At 37.4% G+C, this 23,173-nt stretch overlaps 1 protein-coding gene across 1 annotated transcript in view; it reads left to right on the forward strand.

Annotated features, from left to right (window-relative positions):
- The first annotated feature begins 3,173 nt into the window (after positions 1 to 3,173).
- The window catches only part of NSF (N-ethylmaleimide sensitive factor, vesicle fusing ATPase), a 147,465-nt gene continuing 127,465 nt past the window's right edge, over positions 3,174 to 23,173 (forward strand). The window contains exons 1-2 of the mRNA XM_063080535.1: positions 3,174 to 3,231; positions 22,330 to 22,415. Coding sequence (XP_062936605.1) covers positions 3,220 to 3,231; positions 22,330 to 22,415 — 98 coding nt within the window. The 5' untranslated portion in view covers positions 3,174 to 3,219. The remainder of the gene's footprint in view (positions 3,232 to 22,329; positions 22,416 to 23,173) is intronic.

Consider the following 23,173-nt stretch of genomic DNA (forward strand, 5'->3'; position numbering starts at 1 on the left):
ACTGTCTTCAAGTCTTTGAATCAGGCCTCCACCTATAGATGTTGGTTACCTATCCAGGAGCACCAGGTGATACTAAGATTCAGTGTGTAAAAGGCAGGAATCACTTCCATGTCACTGACAGGAAACTAAGTATATTTGTCAGCATTGTCCAGAGAAACAACCAATAGGGTATGTATACACATAGGAAAAGATTTATTTTAAGGAATTGGCTCACGTGATTGTGGAGGCTGGGTGAGTCCAAAATTTGGTGGGGGATCCTGGCAGGCTACAGACCCAGGGAAGAGTTGCAGTTCTAGTCCAAAGGAAATCTGCTAGAGAATTCTCTCTTGCTTTGGATGAGGTTGGCATTTTGTTCTACTCAGGCCTTCAACTGATTGGATGAGGTCCATCAACATTATGGAGGGCGATCATCTTTGCTCCACAGATTTAAATGTGAACCTCATCCAAAAACACCCTCACAGAAACATCCAGAATAATGTTTGAGTATCTGGGCACTGTGGCCCACCCCAGTTGACTCACTAAACTAATGGTCATACTGGGTCACAAAGGGCTGTGTTCAGCAAGAGTTGACCTTGGTCAAACCCTGACCCCGCCCCCACATGTCACTGTTCTTTATCCTGGGTTCTACTATCTCCATTTGATCATGTCATCATCTTCTCTCCCCACCTTTCAGGAACCTTTCCTCTCTGGCCCCTATCCCAAGTCCCACCTCCTGACCCCCGGAAAACCCCTCTAGCCCTAGGAAAATGATGTTAGTCATTTACACTATAGGATGAATTTAAATCATTCTGTTAGCTGTCTTACCTATTTTCTCACTGTAAAAGAAAAGCATATTAAAAGAATTTCAGGGATCAATGAAGAGCTGAAGGAGGTTTTTTTTTTTTTTTTTTTGAGGGAGAAAAAGAAAGTGACCAGCATACAAATATCAAAACAGAAGGGACAACCAGATTTTGCAGAAATTAGAAATCAGGTAAACTCCAGGGATCTAGAAAACTAGTGGATGGTCTCTTTGGGGTGCCATCATTGCAGCAAATGAGCTCTAGCTATTTTTGTCTTTCTTCTCAGGATAGCCAAGATTGCAGTTGCTTGGGAGACAGAGCATCTGATTGATTGAACTTGGGTTCTGTGCTCACTCCTGGGCCAGGGGAGGTCATGGTACCTTGTCTGACAATCCTTCCAAGGCTGCATGAACTGCAGGAGCTGTTACCAGAAAAGAAAGGAGTGGATTTGAGGTAGCAAAAATGTTTATTGCCCATCAGCTGTCACTGCAAGGATTGTTCAGAAGGTAATGCAAAATCAGCTCCATTCTGTTTTTAAGACAACACTGAATGTCAGAACAAGGCACAGATGGGATACAGTGACATGTGGACAATCTAGAGCAATGTCTCAGAATCCTTTCCCTCCTGCTGAATGCTAAGCACCTTAAGCACAAGAGCTATGTCTGCCTGCAGTTTCTTTGGTAGATCCTGCAGGGCTGTGAATGTAATTCTACTTAATTTTTCCCACTTGTGAGAGGATACAGACAGCCTCTCACATTCCAAGATGATAAACATTCCCCCTTCTTGGAGAGACTGAAGACATTTCCACTTGCAATCTAGCTTTTCTAGTAAAAACAAGACAAACAAACCAGTGGTATAGGTAAACACATGCATTATTCTCCCACCTTGAAAATGTCAGATCATTGGACTGAGAGCCAAGGTCATCTTCTGGATCTGGTAATCATTTAGACAAAAATCTCTTTGATTTACAGGTTCAAATTCAAAGTATCAAAAAGTGCAAGATGCCACAATTAAGCTAATCTAATCATACACCTCACTTTACAAATAAGGAAACTGGGGTACATAGAGGTGAAAGGACACAGCTGCTGAGTGACAATCAAGGACAAAGAACCTAAGTTTCCTGACTCCACAGTCCATTCTAATAATTGTTTTTATAGCTTTTGCAATAGATCAAAATTCTTTCCTGATAACCTTTCTGATCCACCCATGATTTAGTTATCATCTGATTTGTCCAACAAAGCACCCTGATTCAACGGTTTGGTGTGAGTTTATAAAACTGGCCTGAATTTTTTCTTCTGTCCCTGGCCCATCTTCAGGTTACTTTAATTTTATTAGTTGTCAATTTTATATCACTAAGCATGCCCTGCTCTTGTAATTCTTCCCTTTTTTCCGTCATGTTGGGGAAAAAAAACCACTATTTTTTCTAATCAACTGTAAGAAATAAAAGATAACAAACTGTCTGGTGCAAATATCAAGAGAAATATAAGACTGCATGGACAGGAAAAGCATCAAAGAACACACTTGGCAGGGTCTCTTCTTGCAGGTGCTTCAACTTAGCTATTATGAGATTTCAGTGAAGAAATGGTACAGTGGAAAGGAAACATAGAGATCAAAAGCCGAATTTACAGCATATTTTATTTAAGTTCCACCGCATATATTGTCTAAAATCAAACAACGCTGGAGAAACGAAAAACGTCGTTAAAGATACAAATTGCCTTTACAGATGAATATAAATATAAAGATTTAATAATAAAAATACATATAAATAATCACAATTCACTTTTACGTTTGAAGAGAATACTAACTTGAGTTTTCCGGGCTACGTATAAGCTAAAAAGGAAAACATTGACAATTTCCAGGAACTAGAAAAACAAGTACGCCTTCGAAGAAAAGCCTGAATTAATGCAGAATTTGAATTCAGAACCAACTGTTCACTGCTGATCTTCGTTGGGGGAAGGCCAGTAACCGCGCTGGGTGCTCCCACGGACGTGATCCATTTCAGCGGGCCTGGAAGCGTGAAGCTAAATGGCCATTAAAGGGCGAACTGCAAATGGCAAAGAGATCAATGATTAAATGCATCAAAGGCTTTTAATCACAAATACAATTCTGGCGCAAAGGGCCAGCTGTGATGAGAATCGTAAAAGAAGCCCTCGAGGGAGCGGCGGGCGGACACTTACTCTTCACAAACACCGCCTGGGTCACGGCAGGGTCGCTCCCCCTGCTTCCATCCAAAATGGCGCCGCCACTTTACGCGCCCCGTGCATCCCTGGCAGCCGCCGGGCCCGCGCGCGTCCTGCGGGACGGTGCCGTCTGGGGCGTGGCCGGGCGTGCGCGCGGCCTCAGGGCTGCTGCGCGCCTGCGCGAGGGCGGGCGGCGAGGGCGGGCGGCGGGGGCGGGTTCTGCCGACAGCGGAGCTGCAGAGCCGGACGTATCCGCGAAGATGGCGGGCCGGGTGAGTGTCGGCTCCGGAGCCGAGGCTCGAGGAGGGGGCGCCGGGCTCGTGGGCACTCCGCGGTCCAGGCGGCCTCAGGGGAAGGCCCTCAGGGGACGGCCTCAATGGGGCGCTGGAGGGGGCGCGAGGCCAGAGCAGGGCTTCAGGGGAGAAGGGGGAACGGTGTCAGGAGATTAGCCCTCTTCAGAAACTCCATCGCCCTCGAGGGGAGAGGACCCCCTCGGTACCCGTGTCTCCTGCGCTCCCTCAGTCCTGCCTTCCCATCCCTTGGCGTTTGTTTCCCTTGTCCTCCAGGCAGCCGCTGGGTCGGGGCCGTCCAAGCCCCTTCCGACGGACTCTGGGGGTTTCTTTCTCCGCATCCCCTTGAGAGGGCTTATTAGGTGGCGCCGCCAGAATAGCTGCGGGGAGTCCGTCTGCTGCAGGCGGGGCGAGGGCTGTGCGGAGGATCATCAGGAACTCATGTCTGGCTCCTCACAAATAAAGGGGCTTGTGAAAGGAAGCGGGGGTGCAAACGACTTTTAGTGTTAAATCCTGGCCATCTGGGGTACCTGTCAACTGTCAGGTCAGGCAGGAATGGCTTAGCTTGGAGTGGGGATGGGTTTGAGGTGTCGCATTTTGTTTTGTGAATGACAGTCGCTTCGAATGCATCAGGATATGCTATAGTTTCAGGGTTTTAAATTTTACTTCCTCCTTTAGCTTCTAGGATCGCCGAGTAGGATGGGTTTGGCGAGGAGAGATAGGGCTGGTTCAGTGCTGTATTGCAGTGTGCGCTGAGCTAAAAGCTCTTTGAGGTATGGATCCTGCCCAGAGATTACACTGGTCATAAACCTGGGCATTAACTGCGTCATTAGGGGCTAAGGATGTGCTTAATTGATTCATTTATACCAGAATATTTGAATAAGTTTGCATAGATTTATGCATACACGCAAATGTCCTATTTAACGGGAATTGCAGGTCATGAGATTCTACAGACAGAAGAGAGCTTAAAGGTCATTCAGTTCGGCCTCTTTCTCTTCCTTTCCCACGTAGCCTCTCCTTTTATCTAAGGCTAGCCCCCCCACCTGTACTTCGGATCCTATCTTTTCCCTTCTCAGGAACCTCTCTCCTGTATATTCTCCTGCTCCTTCTGACATACTCGAGCTTCTATCTTAAAACAAGCCCTCCCTCCACCCCCATAGCTGTCACCTTTTCTCTTCCCACTTTACAGCCAAAAATTTTGATTGAGTTGTCTATATTTTTGTCTCTCATTTGCTTACCACCTACTCACCCCTCAATCCACTGCAGTCTGATTTCTGGCCCTATCATCCTGCTGAAATGTGTCTATAAACTTAATGGATATTTTTCTTTTCTTTTTTTTTTTTTTTTTAAAGATGACCGGTAAGGGGATCTTAACCCTTGACTTGGTGTTGTCAGCACCACACTCACCCAGTGAGCTAACCAGTCATCCCTATATGGGATCCGAACCCATGGCCTTGGTGTTATGAGCACCACACTCCCCCGAGTGAGCCACGGGCTGACCCATAATGGATATTTTTCAGTCTTCATCTTCCTTGATGTTTCAGCAGCATTTGACTTTGTTGGCCATTGCTTCCTAAACGGAAAATATTCTTCCCATGGCTTCTGTGATGCCTTGCTCCTGTTTTGATTCATACCTCTCTTTTGCAGATTCACCCTCCTCTACTCTGTTATTCAATGCAGGTATTCCTCAAAGACCCTCTTCTCACTCTCTATTTTCTCCTCAGGCAATCTCCTCTAAGCCATAGCTACAACTATCTGTATGCCAGTGATTCTCCATATTTTACCCCCAGTCCAGACCTGTTCTTTAAGTTCCAGATTAATATGTCAAACTGCCTATTTAAAACCAAAGCCCCTCCAACTCAGCTTGTTCAAATCTGAACCCACGATCTTAGTCCACCTAACTAGTACTCTTCCTGTTTCCTGTCTCACTGAATGGCACAACCATCCATTCAGTTATACAGGATGGAAACTGGGTGTGAGGTGGATTATCCTTTATGCCTCTTCTTTTTCACCATGTCCTCTGCCCCCCAGTAAAATCCATCACTCAGTTCTTCACCTGCACCTCACCCCTGCACACCAAAAAAAGTATTTAATTAGAACCAAAGAATCTGGCTTGGGGGCATTGTTGCTTTGAACAGTACCAAAATCGTCCACTGGACTAGTCACATAGGTTCTGTCATTTTAACCTCCTAAAAATCTAACTGGTCCACCTTTCCATGTATTCATTCCCACCTCTTTTTCCCAGACTACTATCTTTTCTGTTCTAGACTACTGCAGGAAGCTCCCAAGTGGTCTCCTTATGGCATTCTGGCCCACCTCCAATCCATTCTCCCCATTGACCCTTTCTGCCCATGCCCATTGCTACTTAAACCCCTCCTCAACAGCATCCCATTACTTTTGGGAGAAGACCAAGTCCTGAATGAGGCCTTCAAGGCTCCTTGTTGTTCTGCCCCTGCTTCTCTCTGTTGACTCCCTTACCCTCTTAGGTTATGTAAGCCTTTCATTTCTTTGCACCTACAGTAGATTCTCTTACCACAGGTCTTTGCATGTGCTGTTTCCTCTCTTTGTAAAGTTCTGCCCCAACCATTTACCTCCTGCTCAGAGATCACTTAGCTACTCAAGGGAAGTCTGTTCTGACACCACACTATAAGATAGGATCCTTTGTTATATACTTCTGAAGAACTGTATTCCTTTCCTTAGCTGTTTATCTTTTTGTCATTTTCAATGTATTGGTGTTTATTTGTTTCTAACACTAGACTTTACCTGCCATGAAAGCAGAAACCATGTTAGTTATTTGCTCATTTTATCACCTTTGCCTTGCACACCTCCTTAGACCTAGGTGCTCAACACATTTTTGTTCAAAATGAATCTAATCTCTGTTTGAATACACTGGTAACAGGGTGCATCACCCTAAAGCTAGCCTGTTTTAGTGTCACACAGCTCTTTTAGGTCTTTTTTATATGGAGTTCCATGTAACTTTTACACATAGGTATTATTTCTGCTGTTTAAAGATATATGGAATTAAACACAGTTCCTTTTCAATGTGGTAGCTTCTCAGATATTTGAAGACAGGTTATATATTCCCTCAGATTTTCTATTTTGCAAGTTAAACATCCCCAATTCCTTGCATACTCTCTATTCCAAACCCTTAATCATTTTATGTTCCTTTACTCTAGAACTGCTCTGTATTGTTAACCTTTCTTTTAAAATGTGCACAGAATGGAACACAGTGATCAGAGAAGAATGTACTTGAACTGTTAGTCTCTTTTACTACAGGCAAAAATTGTATTAGCTTTTTTTCTAGAGTAAATCACACTCTTGGCTCTTATGGGGCTTGTAGTCAGTTAAGGATCTGGTGTTTGTTTAAAATCAGCTCCCCAATGCCCATTCTGGATATTCTACAATTGTTTTATTAAACCCAAGTATAAGACCATGCCTTCTTATAATTCACTTAAAATTTTTTTTTAATTAATTAATTTATTTTTTTAATTGATGCATGATTGATTATACATATTTGGAGGGTACAGCCTTGACTACTGTCACCTGTGTACAACATGTTATGATCAAATCAATATTATTAGTATATTCATTATTACAAATTGTAATTATTCTTTATGCTCCTTACCAATCTCTCTCCATTATTTTTTTTAGGTCAGGCCATGTCTGTCCTGAAGGTGTTCTTAATTCTTTTTTTTGGCAGCTGGCCTGTATGGGGAGCCAAACCCTTGACCTTGGTGTTATAATACCACACTCTCTAACCATCTGAGCTAACTGGCCAGCCCTTGATTCTTAATTCTTTCATGATAGGAAACATAGCATCTCTCTCTTCCAGTTTTGTTTCACCTGTAGGTTTCATAATGACAACTTCTCTGTCTACATTCAAGTCATTGATAAAGGGTAGAATAAGACGGGGCCAGAAATAGCCCTTGAGCATGCCTCTAGTGACCCTCTTCTACACTGATACCCATCAGTACACTTTTGGTACCCCTGCCTAATTACAAATGTATCTTATTTAATCCTCACAAAACAACCCTGCAGCGTAGGTACTGTTATCTTTGTTTTACTCAAAGAGAAGGGCTCAGTAACCTGTCAAGTTCGGAAAGCCAGTAAGAAGCAGGGGCAGGATTTGAACTCACGTTAGTTTAATAGTGTTACCAAGTTCACCAACTTAGTTGCAAGGGTATAATGAAGGCTAGATTTACCTTACCCAGAACTTCTTGGACTTTGATGTCAAAGTTAAATTTTCATAAACTACCTTCTTCCTTTTAGAAAATCTGAACAACTTTGGCCCACCTCTGATTGTCTATCATTTCTTCTGATGGCCTTAGTTTTCTAGTAACTACTTATTGATATTGAGCAAATAGAGTTCACCTTGTTGCAATGCTCTTAAAATGGGTTCCATATTTCCTACATATGGAAGAAAAGTTATTTTGAATTATTATTATTACATTTGGTTAGTTTAGTTAATTTCGGCATTCTGACATCATTCTGTAAATGGTATTTATATTCACTATGTAATTAAAGATTTTTTAAAAAATTTTATTATGTCGATATACATTGTGGCTGATTATTGTTGCCCATCACCAAAACCTCCCCCCCTCCTCCCTCCCCCCCCCAACAATGTCCTTTCTGTTTGCTTGTCGTATCAACTTCAAGTAATTGTGGTTGTTATAAAAGATTTTTTTTTGTTGTATCACTGATTGTTGTCAGTGACAGCATTAGTAACCTGTATATCTTGTCTTTTGCTTTTTCTGGCCAACAAAGCAATGTACTTAGTTCATCTGGGACATTGGTAAAGAAGAAAATGTGTGATATTATTCAGTATATAACATCTAGGTCATCAGAATTTGATTAATCCCTAAAATACCTCAAAGCCCCTAATCTGAGAAGTAAAGGACCTAAAAAAGAAAAAAAGAAAAAAAATTCGTCATTATTGTTTTAGTATATTTAGTATATGACAGAAATTATGGAATGGCAAATTGGACACATTTTATAATAAAATGATCAGTCGATTTAAACTTATCTGTTTCCCTTTGGCCTTTCAAAAAAAAAATTGTATAATGAGGTAATAAGTTTCCTTAGCTGTTTAAATTCTTAAATTTTTTTCTAGTAATAAAGTTATATATTTTATCACTTACATTGAAATGCAGACTCTTTTTTATAAATGAATTGCACATACAGATGGCCACCACTGCCCTAGCCTCCACATCCTCTTTCAGAACCCTCATGCTACAGCTGCCTGGGAATCATGGAATTGGAAGTAGAGGAAAGAGGGAATCTAAAATGAAGCATTAATAGATAAGAAGAGCTGACTCTGGGTAGGGAGGGGTTCCCTAGTAAAGCCACTCTATTTGGTGTTGCTTTCTAGGCTCCTTTACTACCACCGCCACTTAACTAACAAAAAAGAAAAAGAAAGGTTTTCCACACTGCCTGAACATTTTTGCACTGTCTTTTTAAACTGCCAGAAATTTCATTAATTGGAGATTCAGCAGTCCATATCTGAAAATATACATACATTTTAAACAAACATAATGCATATACATTTTGAGAGATTTCAAGCATTATGAAAGTACAGCAGATAACATAACATATGAGTATGTCCATGTGATCACCCATGTTTAAGAAGTGGTAACATATTGTGATATTTGCTTCAGATTGTTTTCTTTTTAGAAATAAAGCATTATAAATCCAATTGTATCAGATACAGATCAGGATGGAGATCCCTTATGTATCTCTTTTTGATTCCAGTGACATTTCCCAGAAGTAACCACTATCCTAAAGTTGGTGTAGATCCTTTCTGTCTACATCTATGTGTGTTTGTGCCCATAAACGATATATTGCTTTGTGTGTCTTCAAAATGTATATGATGTTGTCATACTGTATATTTCCTTCTGCAGTCTGCATTTTTCACTTAAAATGGCTTTTGAGATTTAGTCCTGTTGAGATATATAGAGAGACAGTTAATTCTGATTAACTACTGTGTAGTAATCTATTTTTGTGAATATGCCACAGTTATCTGTTTTCTTATTAGAGGACAATGTAGGTGGTTGCCAATTTTATTTTTCCTGAATTGCATATTCTTGTGTATGGTCTCCTTGCATACGTATGTAAAAGTTTCTTTAGGGTATAAGTGTACAGGTAGACTTGCTGGGTAAGTTGTATTTGTCTTTACCTAGGTATACCAGTTTAAATTCTCACTAGCAGTATATAAATGCCCATTACTCATATCCTCTCCAACACTTAATATTGCAGACATTTTGACTTTTATAGTATAATAAGTGTAAAATGATCTCATTGTTTAAATTTGCATTTTGTCCTCATTACTAGTGAGGTTGAGCATTTTTCATATTGGTCATTGGGCTTTCCTCCTTTGTGTATCCTTTGCCCATTTTTTCTGTTGGACTGTTTATGTTTTTCTTATTGATTCGTAAAGATTTTCCTTTTTTGTTGATGGGGGAGTATGCTTTGGATTCAAATGCTTTTGTTACAAATAGTTTCTCCCAGACAGTGATGATCTTTTCGTGGTGTTTATAGAGTTTTGGATTTAAATTTTATTATAGTTATAATTATACATTTTTTTACCTTTATGATTTATGCTTTTTTGTGTTTTTAAGAAAGCTTTCACAACCTTGAAGTCATAAAGATTTCCCTCTAAATTTTTAAAATTTTGCTTTGTATATTTTGGTGATTAAGTCATCTGGAATTTATTTTTGTGTTTGATGTGAATTATGAAGCTAATTTTATCTTTTTCAAATGTATAATCAGTTGTCCCAGTATCATTTATTGACTCCATCCTTTTTCCCCACTGATTTGTAATGCTATCTCTGTATACTATCCAGTTCCCATGTACGAGAGTGCTTCAAAAGTTTACTGGAAAAATAGCATTAAAAGATGATATGAATCTTGGCTGTCTGGTTAGCTCAGTTGGTTGGAGTGTGGTGTTGATAACCCCAAAGTTCGGGGTTTGATCCCTGTGTTAGTCAGCCACCAAAAAAAAAAAGATAATACGAATCTTTCCATGAACTTTTTGAAGTACTTTGTATGTATGGGTCTCAGTCTGGACTGTATTGTGGTTCATTCTGTCTTTATGTATACCAATAACACTTTTAATCATCATAGCTTTAAAACTATTCTTGTTATTTTGTAGAGTGAACCGCCTCATTATTTTTCTTTATTTGGCATTTCTTGGTCCTTTTCCGTATGAATTTTAGGAACAACTTAATCCCCCCTCCTTTTTAAAAAAATGTACATTCTTTTCTCTATTGCTGTTGATCTTGACGTACCTTTTTTTTTTTCTTTTATTTCACAAGGGCAGGCACAAAGAGCACTTCAATACAATTCAGGTGAATAGCTCTAGAAAAGAGATTTTCTTTTCCTTTCTTTGACTTTAAACCAAAAAGTGTTAATAATTTCTCACAACATGAGCTGTATAGATTTGAAACCAAATGAAATTAGCATCAGCTGTTTATGAGTAATGCAGGGTATTTTGGTCCTTTGCTAAATTCAGAATGAGGTGCTAAAGTGCTGATGGATTTTGCACTAGCCATATAGATCTTTGGTAGAGAAGGAAATGGGAAAATTATTAATTTCAGGTAAGAAATAAGTTAAAGTCATCTTTGAGATTTAATATTCATTTATTTTTAAAATCACTAGATAATAAAAATAAAGAGTATTTGGGGGCTTTACTGATGGATTTTTTAAAAAAATTATAAGGTCTTTTCAGTGTTATGTGCTTATGAACAAACATTTTTGTAGTTGGTTTGACTAGTAATGAAAATAGCGAATATCACTAATTCTGTGTCTTCCAAAGAACCTCTGTGTTGGGGAACTAAAAGAATTTAGTTATCCTAGTTAGTTTTCTCCTGGTGAATAATATTGACAAAATTTTGTGAGATGATAGATTTAATTCCAGCTGTTTAGAATAGAGCCTGACATGCAGGTATATTCAGCAGATGATTGTTGAATGAGTAAATAAGACATTTATTTCTGAAAACCTTAATAAATTATTACATCTCACAATGTCTGTAGTTTGAATTTTACTGTTATATTCTCTGCCAAACTATTGAATACTATAAATAATGCTGCTATTTAGTCTGTTATCCAAATCATTGATAATATAGATCTAACTTTGAACAGCTGCTGGACTCCAGTGCAGTTCTTTTTCTCCATCTGCAGATGTTGAGTCTGATAACTGTTTTTTGTATGTACTCTCCCAATCAATTTACTACTTGTCAAGCATCAAAATAAACTTGTTTATATTTACTAAGTTAAATGATGAAGTGGACCAGAGCATTATTAAGACCTCGTTTCCACACATCTCTTCTATTAGAAAAGGAAATGAAGTGAACCTGTCAGTGTTTATGTTTTGTGAAGTTTATTTCTCCTCGTTTAGTACATTGACCCTTAAAGTGGGTTCTGCAGACCTGCAAATCAGCATCACTTTATAACTTGTTAGAAGAGCAAATTCTCAGGCCCCTCTCCAGGCTGACTAATTTAGAGACTCTGGGGATGGGGCTCAGCAATCGCTTTTAACAAGTTCTTTAGGTGATTTTGATGTATGCTAAAGTTGAGAACCATTGATTTAGTATTTTGAGCTCTCTAATTTAGTTTCTTACAAATTATTGAAGATAATTTTTCCATATACTCAACCTTTTATTTACAGGTTTCAAAGTTATTGTCTTTTCTGCCCTTTAATAGCTTCACCTATATCCAATTTTCAGGCATTTAAGAAAGCATAGTTATACTGACCTTCCCAAAGAAGCAATTAAAATGCCAGATAAAATATTTTTTAAAAAATTTAAATGCATGGAAGTAGCTGGCCAGAAAGTTAGGAATTATCAGGCTAAAAACTTTGTGAAGGTAGAAACCCAGAGATGTAAGCCAGACACTTTCACCTTGAGGGCATTGTTTGCAAAACCTAGTCGACTAGTGCTTCTGCCTCAAGAAGCTCAAAGAACAGAAGATAAAAGTTTGTAGTTTTCTGGCAGAACTTCCCCTCCCTCTCCAGCAAAGGTGGTACCTCAAGGAGCTACACCTCATAATAAATGTGAATTAGGAATAAACTTGCCCCATTCAGGGATCTGAAAGGAAAATTTCCTGTCTCAAACTTTGGTGGTTATGGAAGGGGTAAAAAACATTCCCCAAGAATTTTACCCACAAACTGAGCTTTATGCAGGTTCAAATCCTGATTTCATACTACCTGTATTGTATGAAAATCTCAAGCCAATAATTAAGTATAATGTGGTACAGGAGTAGCAGTGCTTCAAAATGCCTAATAAGCTGCAAACACAAAGCTTCTTGAAAGAATCCATTGTCATTTCCAAAACTTGACATTGTAAGAAATATGAAATCACAGTCACAAAACTCACGAAGAAACAAGACACAGTGAATGAGAGCTAGCAGAAACAATAAAAAGCAGAATCAGAACCTGCAAATTTCTGCAATGTTCAGATATTGGAATTAGCAGATACAGATTGTAAATATGTATATTTAATATGCTTATAGGAATAAAAGGTATTTAAAGTAGAAGTGAAGAGCAAGTGTATAAAAATGACCAGAATCGATTTGAGAAAGCTTCAAATAAAATGACTAGAAACGAGAAATATAATTGAGATTGAGAACTCAGTGTATAAGTTTAATAACAGATACAGCTAAAGAGAGATTTAGTAAACTAGAATACCTGAAAAAATTATTCAGAATGCGGTGTAGAGACAAAGAAATGGAAAGTAATAAAAGAGTTAACACAGAGGATAGAGTAAGGTCTAGTCTAGTCAGAATATCAGGAGGGAAAAACATGGAAAAGAATGAGGCAAAGGCAGCATTTGAAGAGATAATGATATAGAACTGATGAAAAACACCAATCCACAAATTCAGGAAGCCTAAAGAATCCTGAGTAAGAAGAAAAATTCACACCTAGACATCTCTTAAAGAAACTACGTAATACCAAAGAGAAGGAGAAGGTCTTAAAGGCTGTCAGATTAAAAAAAATATTATCTTCAACAGATAATTAAGATGTCAGCTAATTTCTTGGCTGCAGCAGTGAAAGTCAGAAGACAGAAAATAATGTTTTCTGAATGCTGACAGAAAATAATTGTCAACCAAGAATTGTATACCCAGTGAAGAATGGAGGCAAAATTAGACATTTTAAAACAAAGAAACATTGAAAGTTTGTAACCATCAAACCTCCCCTACTTATGGAATTTCTGACCAATTTCCTTAAGGCCAAAAAAAAAGTAATCAGTGAGGTAAGGTCTGAGATTTAAGAAGGATTAAACATCAAAGATAGTTGTAAATCCATGTTTATACTGAAATAAATATTGGCTTTATAAAGCCATAATGATGTCTTGAGATTAAAATATGGAATCAGGGCCGGCCCTGTAGCTCACTCGGGAGAGTGCGGCACTGGGAGCTCTGAGGCCACGGGTTTGGATCCTATATAAGGATGGCCGATGCGCTCACTGGCTGAGCATGGTGCGGACCACACCGTGCTGAGGGTTGAGATCCCCTTACCGTTCAAAAAAAAAGCAGAATCAAATATATTACAACAACAACATCTAAATCAGGACAGGATGTAATTAGACAAAGTATTTTATGGTCCTTGTACAGTTCAGGAGGAAGGTAAAGAAAGCTATTTGGTTAACTTTAGACTTTGGTATGTATATGTATTAATATTTTCAGAATAACTACTAAAAGAATAGAAATATTATGGATAACTTACAGAGGGAAAAGTGGAATTTTAAAAAGGCAAGGAAGAAGTTATAAACAAGGAAAAGGTGGGTTAATGGGGAAGCAAAAATAAGATGATAGAAATAAAAATACATGTGTGGCCTAAGTGCTTCATTGAGACAAAGAATGTCAGATTGGATTTTTTAAAAGCAAGTAAACAAACATACTGAAATAACCCCAAATCCAGCAATAATTTTCAAGAGAAACAGTTAAAGCATAAGGATATAGAAAGGTAGAAAGCAAAAGGATGGAAAAAAATCTATTAAGCAAATTCTAACCAAAAGAGAGGTAACGTAACTAATAACATTAGACAGTATGAACTTTAAAATGAAAGAGATAGTTCTCTATGTTTATATGGGGGTAGGTAAAAAGTGGTGAAGGGAAGAATGACCCTGAAATTTTGAATTTGAGTGACTTGAAAGGATGATGATAATATTAACAGATGAGGAAGACAGCAAGGGGAACCAATGAAAGGGTGAGTACTGAGGAGAGGGAGATGCCACTGAAGTTGGCAATTAGTCGTCGGTAACTTTGAAGACCGAGCAATTGCAGTAAAGTGATTGCTGGAAAAGATTTCAAAGAGTAGTAGAAGAAGATTGCCATAGGATGAGAAAATGGGAGGCAAGGAAGTGGGACTTGTGAAGTTTAGTAGTGAAGAGAAGAGAAAAGGATGATAGTTTGAGGTAAGAGTAGAATTCAGAGAAAGTAGAGTTAAGGGATTTTTGCTTTTTAAGTCACTGTGAGAGGTGTAAACGTATCTCTGGGAGGAGAGAGACTTAGTGGCAATGTCCCAAGATTTGAGAGCAAGATTGCATAGGCAGGATGGGATCAAAAGTACAGGGGAGGGGTCCTGCCTCCTTACATTTGAGATGCGTGCCTTAAGATGCTTCTGTGAAGTTGAGAATATGAATGTTGTCATACTTGAGTGTGATGAAACTAGATATCAAAACGTACCATACACAGTAATTAAGACAATGTGGTATTAGTACAGAAAAGAGACCAAAGTTAATGGAGTTAAAAAAACAACCTACCCAGAAGTAGAACCAGTTACACCTGAGAACTTAATATATGAGGTTTAGAATCAGTGGGGAAAGCCGGAAATCACCCATAGTCCCATTATCCAATCACAGTTGTTTTTTACATTTGAGTGTTTCCATTTAGTTGGTTTGTTATACTTTTAAAAAATCATGCTGTAAAGTAAAATATATATATAATTCTGTGGTGTGAACCCTCCCTTACTGTATTAAGATTCTGATGACTGTTTGATATTTAATTAAGTAAATATATTGTAGTTTACATAACCATTACTTTGAAATAGGACTTTTAAGTTGCTCCTAATTTATCACTGTTAAAATAATGCTGTAGGGAACGAATTGTGCATAAAAATCTTCTATATTAAAAATTATTTCCCTGAAACAAGGTTAATTCATTGTAAAAACAGAATTGTAAAAAGTAAAGGTGTTTCCCTCACACCTTCTTGTCTTTCTCTTCAGTGGTAAACACTGTTAAAATTTAGTGTGTACCTTGTTTATAAAAAAACAAAAAACAAAACTTGCTTTACATAGAATTTTATAACTTTTAAAAACTTGTCGCTGTATTATGGACATTTTATCTTGTCAATACATGCAGAGGTACCTTGATCTTTTAAATGGCTGCATAGTTGTGATTCTTTTGACCATATTCCAGTTCGTGGCATTTGTTTAGGTCTAGGTTGTCTGATTTTTTTTTCTATTGCAAATAATTTTTTACTGGCTCTCTATATGATAGAGCTAAAATGTGTAGAGTATTTACTCCATATTAGGTAAATGAGGATTATTTCGTTTAATCCTCATTTGTTGTATATTTGTGGGTGGGTGTGCATTTCTTCCTATTTCCTCAAATTTCCATCCCTGCACATAAGGAGGGTAGGACGTTAGCTCAAACTTCCTTGCCTCTTCAGGGCAGGAAAAAAAACCACCACCCTTACTTACCATTCTTAGAAGGAAGAATTGCTAATCTGAGGGTCAGTATGGGATAGTCACACTAGAGGAATTGTAGGTTTTATCCTTCCTCTTTCACTTCCTTTGCCCAGGAGTAGCAAGCCAGTGTGGTCAGCAACCTTGAACTGGCCTTTCAGAGGTAGATCTGACCATTTTCCTAGTTCTCTGTTATTCCCACAGCTGGGATGAGGACTGCTTAGAGAGGGGACTGAGAGTCTGTATGTAATACAGACCTAGTTCTCTCTCTCTTCCAGTAGGTGTATCTGAGTATGGAAATACCAACGTCTTTGGTGCATGATGAGTGTGGGGGCTCAGTTTGACCTTGTACCCAAACTACATTTTTCAGTTTCAGCATTTATCCCATCTTTGCAATGGCAATTACTAGAGATCATCTGGCCATTAAAAAACCAGAACATCATTTCTCAGCTTTATTGAAGTAAAACATATACAATGAAATACAATATACAAGATATAGGACATTTTAATCATCCCCCCGAAATCCCTCATACTTTCTTTGCTGTCAGTTTCACTCCACCCCAGGCAACCACTGATCTTTCTTTTCTTTTTGTTATTGTACATTAATTTGGTTTCTTCTAGAATTTCATCTAAATACTAGATGAATTTTATATAATACAAGATGAACTCTTCTTTTGCATCTGGCTTATTTTACTCAGTGTTTTTTTGAGGTTCAAGTCACAGCATATATCAGTAGTTAGTTTTTTTGTTTTTAATTGCTGAGTATTATTCCATTATATGGTTTTACCACAATTTGTTTATCCAGTCATCTTTTAGCGGACATTTGTGCAGTTTCCAGTTTTGGGCTGTTATGAATACAGCTGCTATGAACGATTGTGTACAAATCTGGATTGGATATATTCATTTCTCTTGACTGAAAACCTGGGGGTGCACTTGCTGGGTCACATTAACTTTACAGGAGACTGCATCACATCTTTGCCAATATTTAATGTCAGCCATTTACATTTTTCTTTGCATTTTTTCCCCCAGAAGACCAAAATGAGAACTTTTTTTTTTCTTTTTCAACATAAATTTATAAAAGAATTTTAAGGCCCTAATGGATGTCAGGGGTTTTATCTGTGTGAATAGTTATTGGTCTGAGATGAAGAATGTCAAAGATATACCCAAAGGCTCTTTGAGAGAGAACTGTATGACATACAAATTTAATTTATTTCTACCCCATCACTTCTAATCCCACATGACTTCAGAATTTTAACAGAAATTATTATTATAGAAATTTATAGCACAGAGGGATTCCACAGGCCTGAAGATGGGTATTACTGATGGCCTTTCTTGCATTCTAGGCCAGCACTATCCAATGAAACTTTTTGCAATGATAGCCACTAGCCACATGTGGCTTTTGAAATGAAGCTAGTGCAACCGAAGAACTGAATTTTAAATTTTAATTAGTTTTAGTAGTCATGTGTGCCTAGTGGTTACTTTATCGAACAGTGTAATTCTAAAATGTTATTTTTCAGGAAAGATCCTCTAATAAGTAATTGAGAGAGACTTGTTAGTTGAGCTGCCCTTGGGGTAAGTCTGTGTTTTCTTTCCGTCCCTTTCATATGGGGGATTTGTGTGTCTCTAGAGAGATGTAACCAAGGCCTGAAGCACCACAGAGGAAGAATCAGTGGATTCATGAGGGTTACAGTTAGGGTAGGGGCAGCTATTTGGTAATGAGCTCCTCTAGTCAGGTACCATACTTTATTTTCTTTCTGCGTTTTTTTGCCCTACTAAATTATTTGATAAATAATAAACATGTACTTAAATATTAAATAATCCAATTTTTAAAGTGGACCTTTGGATGAATGTACTTTATTTAAATTCTAAAACTGTACAGTGTTGTCCAGAGGAGTCCTGGTTAAATCCCCCCAGTATTTGGCGGAGGGCAGCTGGCCAGTATGGGGATCTGAACCCTTGTTCTTTGTGTTATCAACACTGCACTCTAACCAACTGTGCTAACCAGCCAGCCCTCCCCCAATATTTTTTAATGACGAGAAGCAATTTCTCTTTCTGCACTTTAATGGCTCTTAAATAAGTAGTGATGTAATTACTTCCACTAAAATTTCACTAAAGGTGTGTTGACATTTTCATTCTTTAGAGTAACAGTGAGTTTATCATTTTTGACATTTCAAGTTGTTATAAAGAAGACATTTCTACAGCCTTCAGATAGTTAATTGTTGTAGTAACTCAGATGACTATATATAATACTGCCCATCAATTTTGTATTCTCATTTCTTAATAGGGGCATAGCTATAGTGATTGGCTTTTTGTTTCCTAGAGGCAAGGTCAATGTTAGAAACATTGTGGAATTTTCCCTTGGCATTACTGTGGTAAGTAGACAGCTATTTATGAGGGACTTCTAGTTTGTTGAAAAAAATGAGACATCCTGCTTGGCTTACCATAAAAACACAGATGCTTCTAGATTCCAGTAGGGAGGCCTTTCGTTCACAGCATCTGTTTTAGTTGACCAGCCAGATGACTTCTACAGATTTTTTCACTTTTTTGAAGGACACTTGACAAGTAAATAAGTTTACAAATGAAAAGATTAATTTAGCACTTTATAAATCTTTTTATTACTTTGGCTGTATCAGTTATGTGTAATTTGGAACTATTAGGTCATTTTGTCTAACTTGTATCACTTCCTAAACTTGAAATGATTACTCCTTTGTGTACGTGTTCTTTGGATTGTTTATTCTGATTTGTGTTGCTCTATAAGTTTATGTATTCAGCAAATGTATAATGAGTACTCACTGTGTACTAGCCCTGGAAACTGTAGATGTGAGCAAGATATAGTGTCATTCCTTGAGAAGCTTATTGTCTTATGTGCTATACAAACATGTAGAGAGACAATAAAAATGTAGCTGGGTGCTTCCATTTAATGTTTATTTTATCAGTTTAGTCAGGGAAGGTCAGGTGTCTAGGATGGCCTCCTAGAGAAACTAATGTCCAAACTGAGAATTGTAGAAGGAGTAGGAGTTGGCCAAGCAGAGGTCATGGAGCTTGAGGGGAGAGAATATAAAAGGAAGAAGCTTGCAGTGAAAGAGACCTTGGGAAGGTGAGAATCTAAAAAAGTTTGGTACAATTTCGTCAGATGGCTGGTCAAGCTGTGACCTTGGGCAAAATGCTGTCTCATTCAGAAAGCAGACTTGTGACCTAGACTTTATCTCACCTCCTAAATTAGTGATTTCTAAACATTTGATCGTGAATCCCAAAAGTAAAAAATGTTTTATGTACCCCCAGTAGATACCATAAGATTTATAAATGCTATACTAGTAGTTTATATACATAGTATAACATAAGTAAAAGAAGTAAAAGGATGAGCTAACAATGAAATATTCTCAAAATAATTTTTATCTTGTTTATTAATAATACAGAAAATGAAAAGTGTTGCATCATTATTCTTTAAAACCTTGGCTTAATGTTTTGGGATATAACTATTCAGAGGGCTGTTTTGAAATTCAGTTTATTTTCATGCTTGATTTTAATGGAAGTCAAACGCTGGATCAAAATGTGGGAATTTGGCTGCACTTTTGAAATCATGGTATCCCTTTTCCCCCAAAACTTAATCACCATTTATGGAAACATTTTGTTAAAATGTGGCTGGTAAATTCTTATCAATTAGTTTTTCTTGCAGATTAATCAAAATGTATTGTACTTTTATAGTGCTAATAAATGGGCTGAAAAATCACTGAAAGTCTTTATTTAGATGATTTTTTTTTTAAGTTAGAATATTTTAGGTAATATATATTGTTTTCAATAGCAGAATTACTTAGTGATGGAAAAGTTTCCAAATATTCAATTCTGAAATGCTCAATTTGCTAGACAAGGTATTTTTTTCTGTCCTTTTTTCTTTGTTCCGGAAAAGTTGAAAAAGTTTTTAACATGCTTTTAAAACATTTTTATTTTATAGTGGCATTTTTTTTTTTAATATCTTCTTGGTAGCATACTACCTACAACCCCTTTAGAAATATTTAGCAAGTTTGGAACTCTAATCTTTTTTACAAAAGAATTGTGTAACTGATCTATGTTTCACAAATTTTTGAAGTACTTGCATTTTGATAACCAGTGAATCCCTGTGTGGTTTTTAAAAAAAGATTTTGGTGACTACTTCCTATCTCTTTACAGAGTATAGGAAAGATTCTGTATAGTAAAGCTCTTATTTTGATAAAATTAACCTCAGTGTCATCCTGAGATACTTTGTGCACCCCTTTGGTTCTGACTTATTTGCAGCAATAGTTTACCTATGAATGAAGCAGGGAATGACTTACATAAAGTGCTGTCTTTGTAACTTTAATCTGAAATTCTTTTTTAAAATTCTTTTAAAAGCAGTCATTCCATCCGTGGTTACAATTTTCCCATAAAGCTCATTTTTTCATTTACAGTACATTGCTCCTTAGTATCTCACAAAATTGTAGTTTTTGGTGTATTTCGTAATTATCCAGCAAATACCCTATGATGAAAGAAACATCTGTATTTTGATCTAATTGTATAGCACACCTCACACACTGTCATTTGTCCTGATATCTTCAACTCTTTAGGGTTTTCTAAGAGCTTCTCGACTATTTACCAATAATAGAATACATTTAGTTTGTCACCATTTTGTTTTCCATGTATCATTTCAGCCTTATTTAGTATGGTCCCTGGCTTCTTTTCTCTTAGGTAAACCTTAGAAGATTCTACACTTACTAACTTTAATACAATTTTGTGAAATGCTAGATTAAATAGCCTGTGACTTTAAACGTAGGTGGAAAAATTAGAGAATAAAATTAGAATAAAAATTATTCTCTTGCTGTGAATACTTAAAGGCCTGGCAGAGTATGAAGACTTTCTAAGTGCTATTAGGTTTTATCTTAAGGCAAAATATACACTCAGGATGAGGTTCATCTTTAATAAAAATTGGTGTAAAATAGAAGTTCTAATATTTTCTACATACATCCAAAGGATTATTTTACAAACCCTACAGGTGCACATATCCCTCTTTAGAGACTACTGTTCTAAATAGCTGTGATAATGATATTGAAAGTAGCCTTTTAGTTAAAAGCAAAGCAAAAAGTAATTCATTTTGCTCTATAAGTTTGTATTTGGGAGAGAGATTTAAGAATAATCAGCTTTGGCTTGAGGTTTGAAGAATGAGCACTTTAATTATAAACAGACTATGACTGTGAGTGTTATAGCTCACTAGGAAACCCTAGAGAATAATAGAAGGGTTATTGGTTAAATACATTATATGAAGAAATGTTTTGCTAGTAACTGTTGACCAAAAAGGTGCTAATTGCTGTTTTTGTTTTGTTTTTTAATAAACCCTGTAATTATTTTTGTTGAAAGATATTTGGGAAATGGTTTTTCTAAATCTATAGGAGATATGGTTCATGGCCACTTGGGATCTCTTATAAAATGATACTTTTCATCATACATTTTATCAAATTTATTGAATTTACTTCGATGCATTTTTATCATCCAGATTCTTTTCTTTGGGAGAGCTGGAAAACCAATTCAAATAAGCTTGAGCAAAAAGAGAATTTACTGGCTTATAACCAATGTTCAGGACTGGTTTCAAAGACTAATTGGTTGTGAGGTCTGTGTTTCCGGGTATCTGTTAGTTTGTCTGTTGTCTCAGTCACCTTTGCTTTCTCTGTGACAGTTGTACTGTCTTCTAGAGTGGACAGCTCTTCCTCCATGTGGTGGTGTGGCAAGGAAGAGTGCCTTTTTTCTAGCACCCTTATATATAAAATCCTGTGGGTGGGATAGGAATGTGTGTGGTTGCATGTGTGCTGTGACTGACAGTCTCACAAAACACGTGAAATAGGTAAGGAACAGTTTCTCAAAGAAAGGGTGTTTTGCTTTTTACCTCAGAGGAGGAGATGCTGGGAGTCAAAACAGTAGATGTTTATTACAGCATTTGTAGTGATGAAGAATAGACAAGAAGGCATAAAATTTTTTTTTTTTTTTTTTAAAGATGACCGGTGGGCCGAGCCCGTGGCGCACTTGAGAGAGTGTGGCGCTCGGAGCGCGGTGACGCTCCCGCCGCGGGTTCGGATCCTATATAGGATTTGGCCGTTGTGCTCACTGGCTGAGCGCGGTCCAGCCGGTCACAAAAAAAGACAAAAAATATATAAATAAATAAATACATAAAAATAAAAGATGACCGGTAAGGGGATCTTAACCCTTGACTTGGTGTTGTCAGCACCACGCTCTTTAAAGTGAGCGAACCGGCCATCCCTATGTGGGATCCGAACCCGGGGCCTTGGTGTTATCAGCACCACACTCTCCCGAGTGAGCCACAGGCCAGCCCATAAAATATTCTTTAAGGTAGTAAAACATGACTTAATTTTATTTACCTAATCATTGGTTCTCATAGACTATGCAAGCTGCAAGATGTCCTACAGATGAACTATCTTTAACCAACTGTACAGTTGTGAATGAAAAGGATTTCCAGTCTGGCCAGTGAGTATCTGACTTTGTTTCCTTTTAATCTGCTAAGTGATATTTTAGAAACTTCTGGAAAGACTTTTTTTAGGAAACTTTTGAGAATTTTTTTTATTCCTCTTCCTGAGTTGGAAAATGGAGGAGATAAGAAAGAGTTCCAATCATTACTATGTCAAACTTTGATAAATATGTTTTTAAAATCATACATAGCTTCTCATGTAAAACTTTATTTTTTATAGATTTTCTTAACAGAGCCAAACATACTGGTTATAGTAATTGTATAGCATAGTTGTTAGGTGTTTGGCTCTGGAATCATACTGTCTGAGTTTGTATTCTGGCTCTGCTGGTTACAAACTGGGTGACCATGGATAAGTTATTTATCATCTCTGTGCCTCTGTGTCCTGATCTGTAAAAGGGGGATAATGATAATATCTTCCTTTGGGTAGTTGTGTAGATTATGTAAGTTACACAAATAAAGCACTTAGAACAGTGCCTAGCATGTTAATTAATCCTCAATAAATATTAGCTATTATGATCATTATTACTATGATAATCTAAAAGACATGAAAATTGGAAGATATACAACAAATGTAGAATCTTTAAAAGCATTTTTCATTGTAATTAATTTTAACTGATTCACATCACCCACTGACAACTTCTAAAAACGGTGCTACCAAGTTCATTGTCATCCATATGCTTCTGAGGTTGGTAGAGATAAGGAGATGAATGGTCTATACCAGAAGGCAGTCTAGGGAAATAAGAAACAAGGAGGCAAT

Source organism: Cynocephalus volans, chromosome 16, assembly GCF_027409185.1.
Source record: "Cynocephalus volans isolate mCynVol1 chromosome 16, mCynVol1.pri, whole genome shotgun sequence".
NCBI lineage: Eukaryota > Metazoa > Chordata > Mammalia > Dermoptera > Cynocephalidae > Cynocephalus > Cynocephalus volans.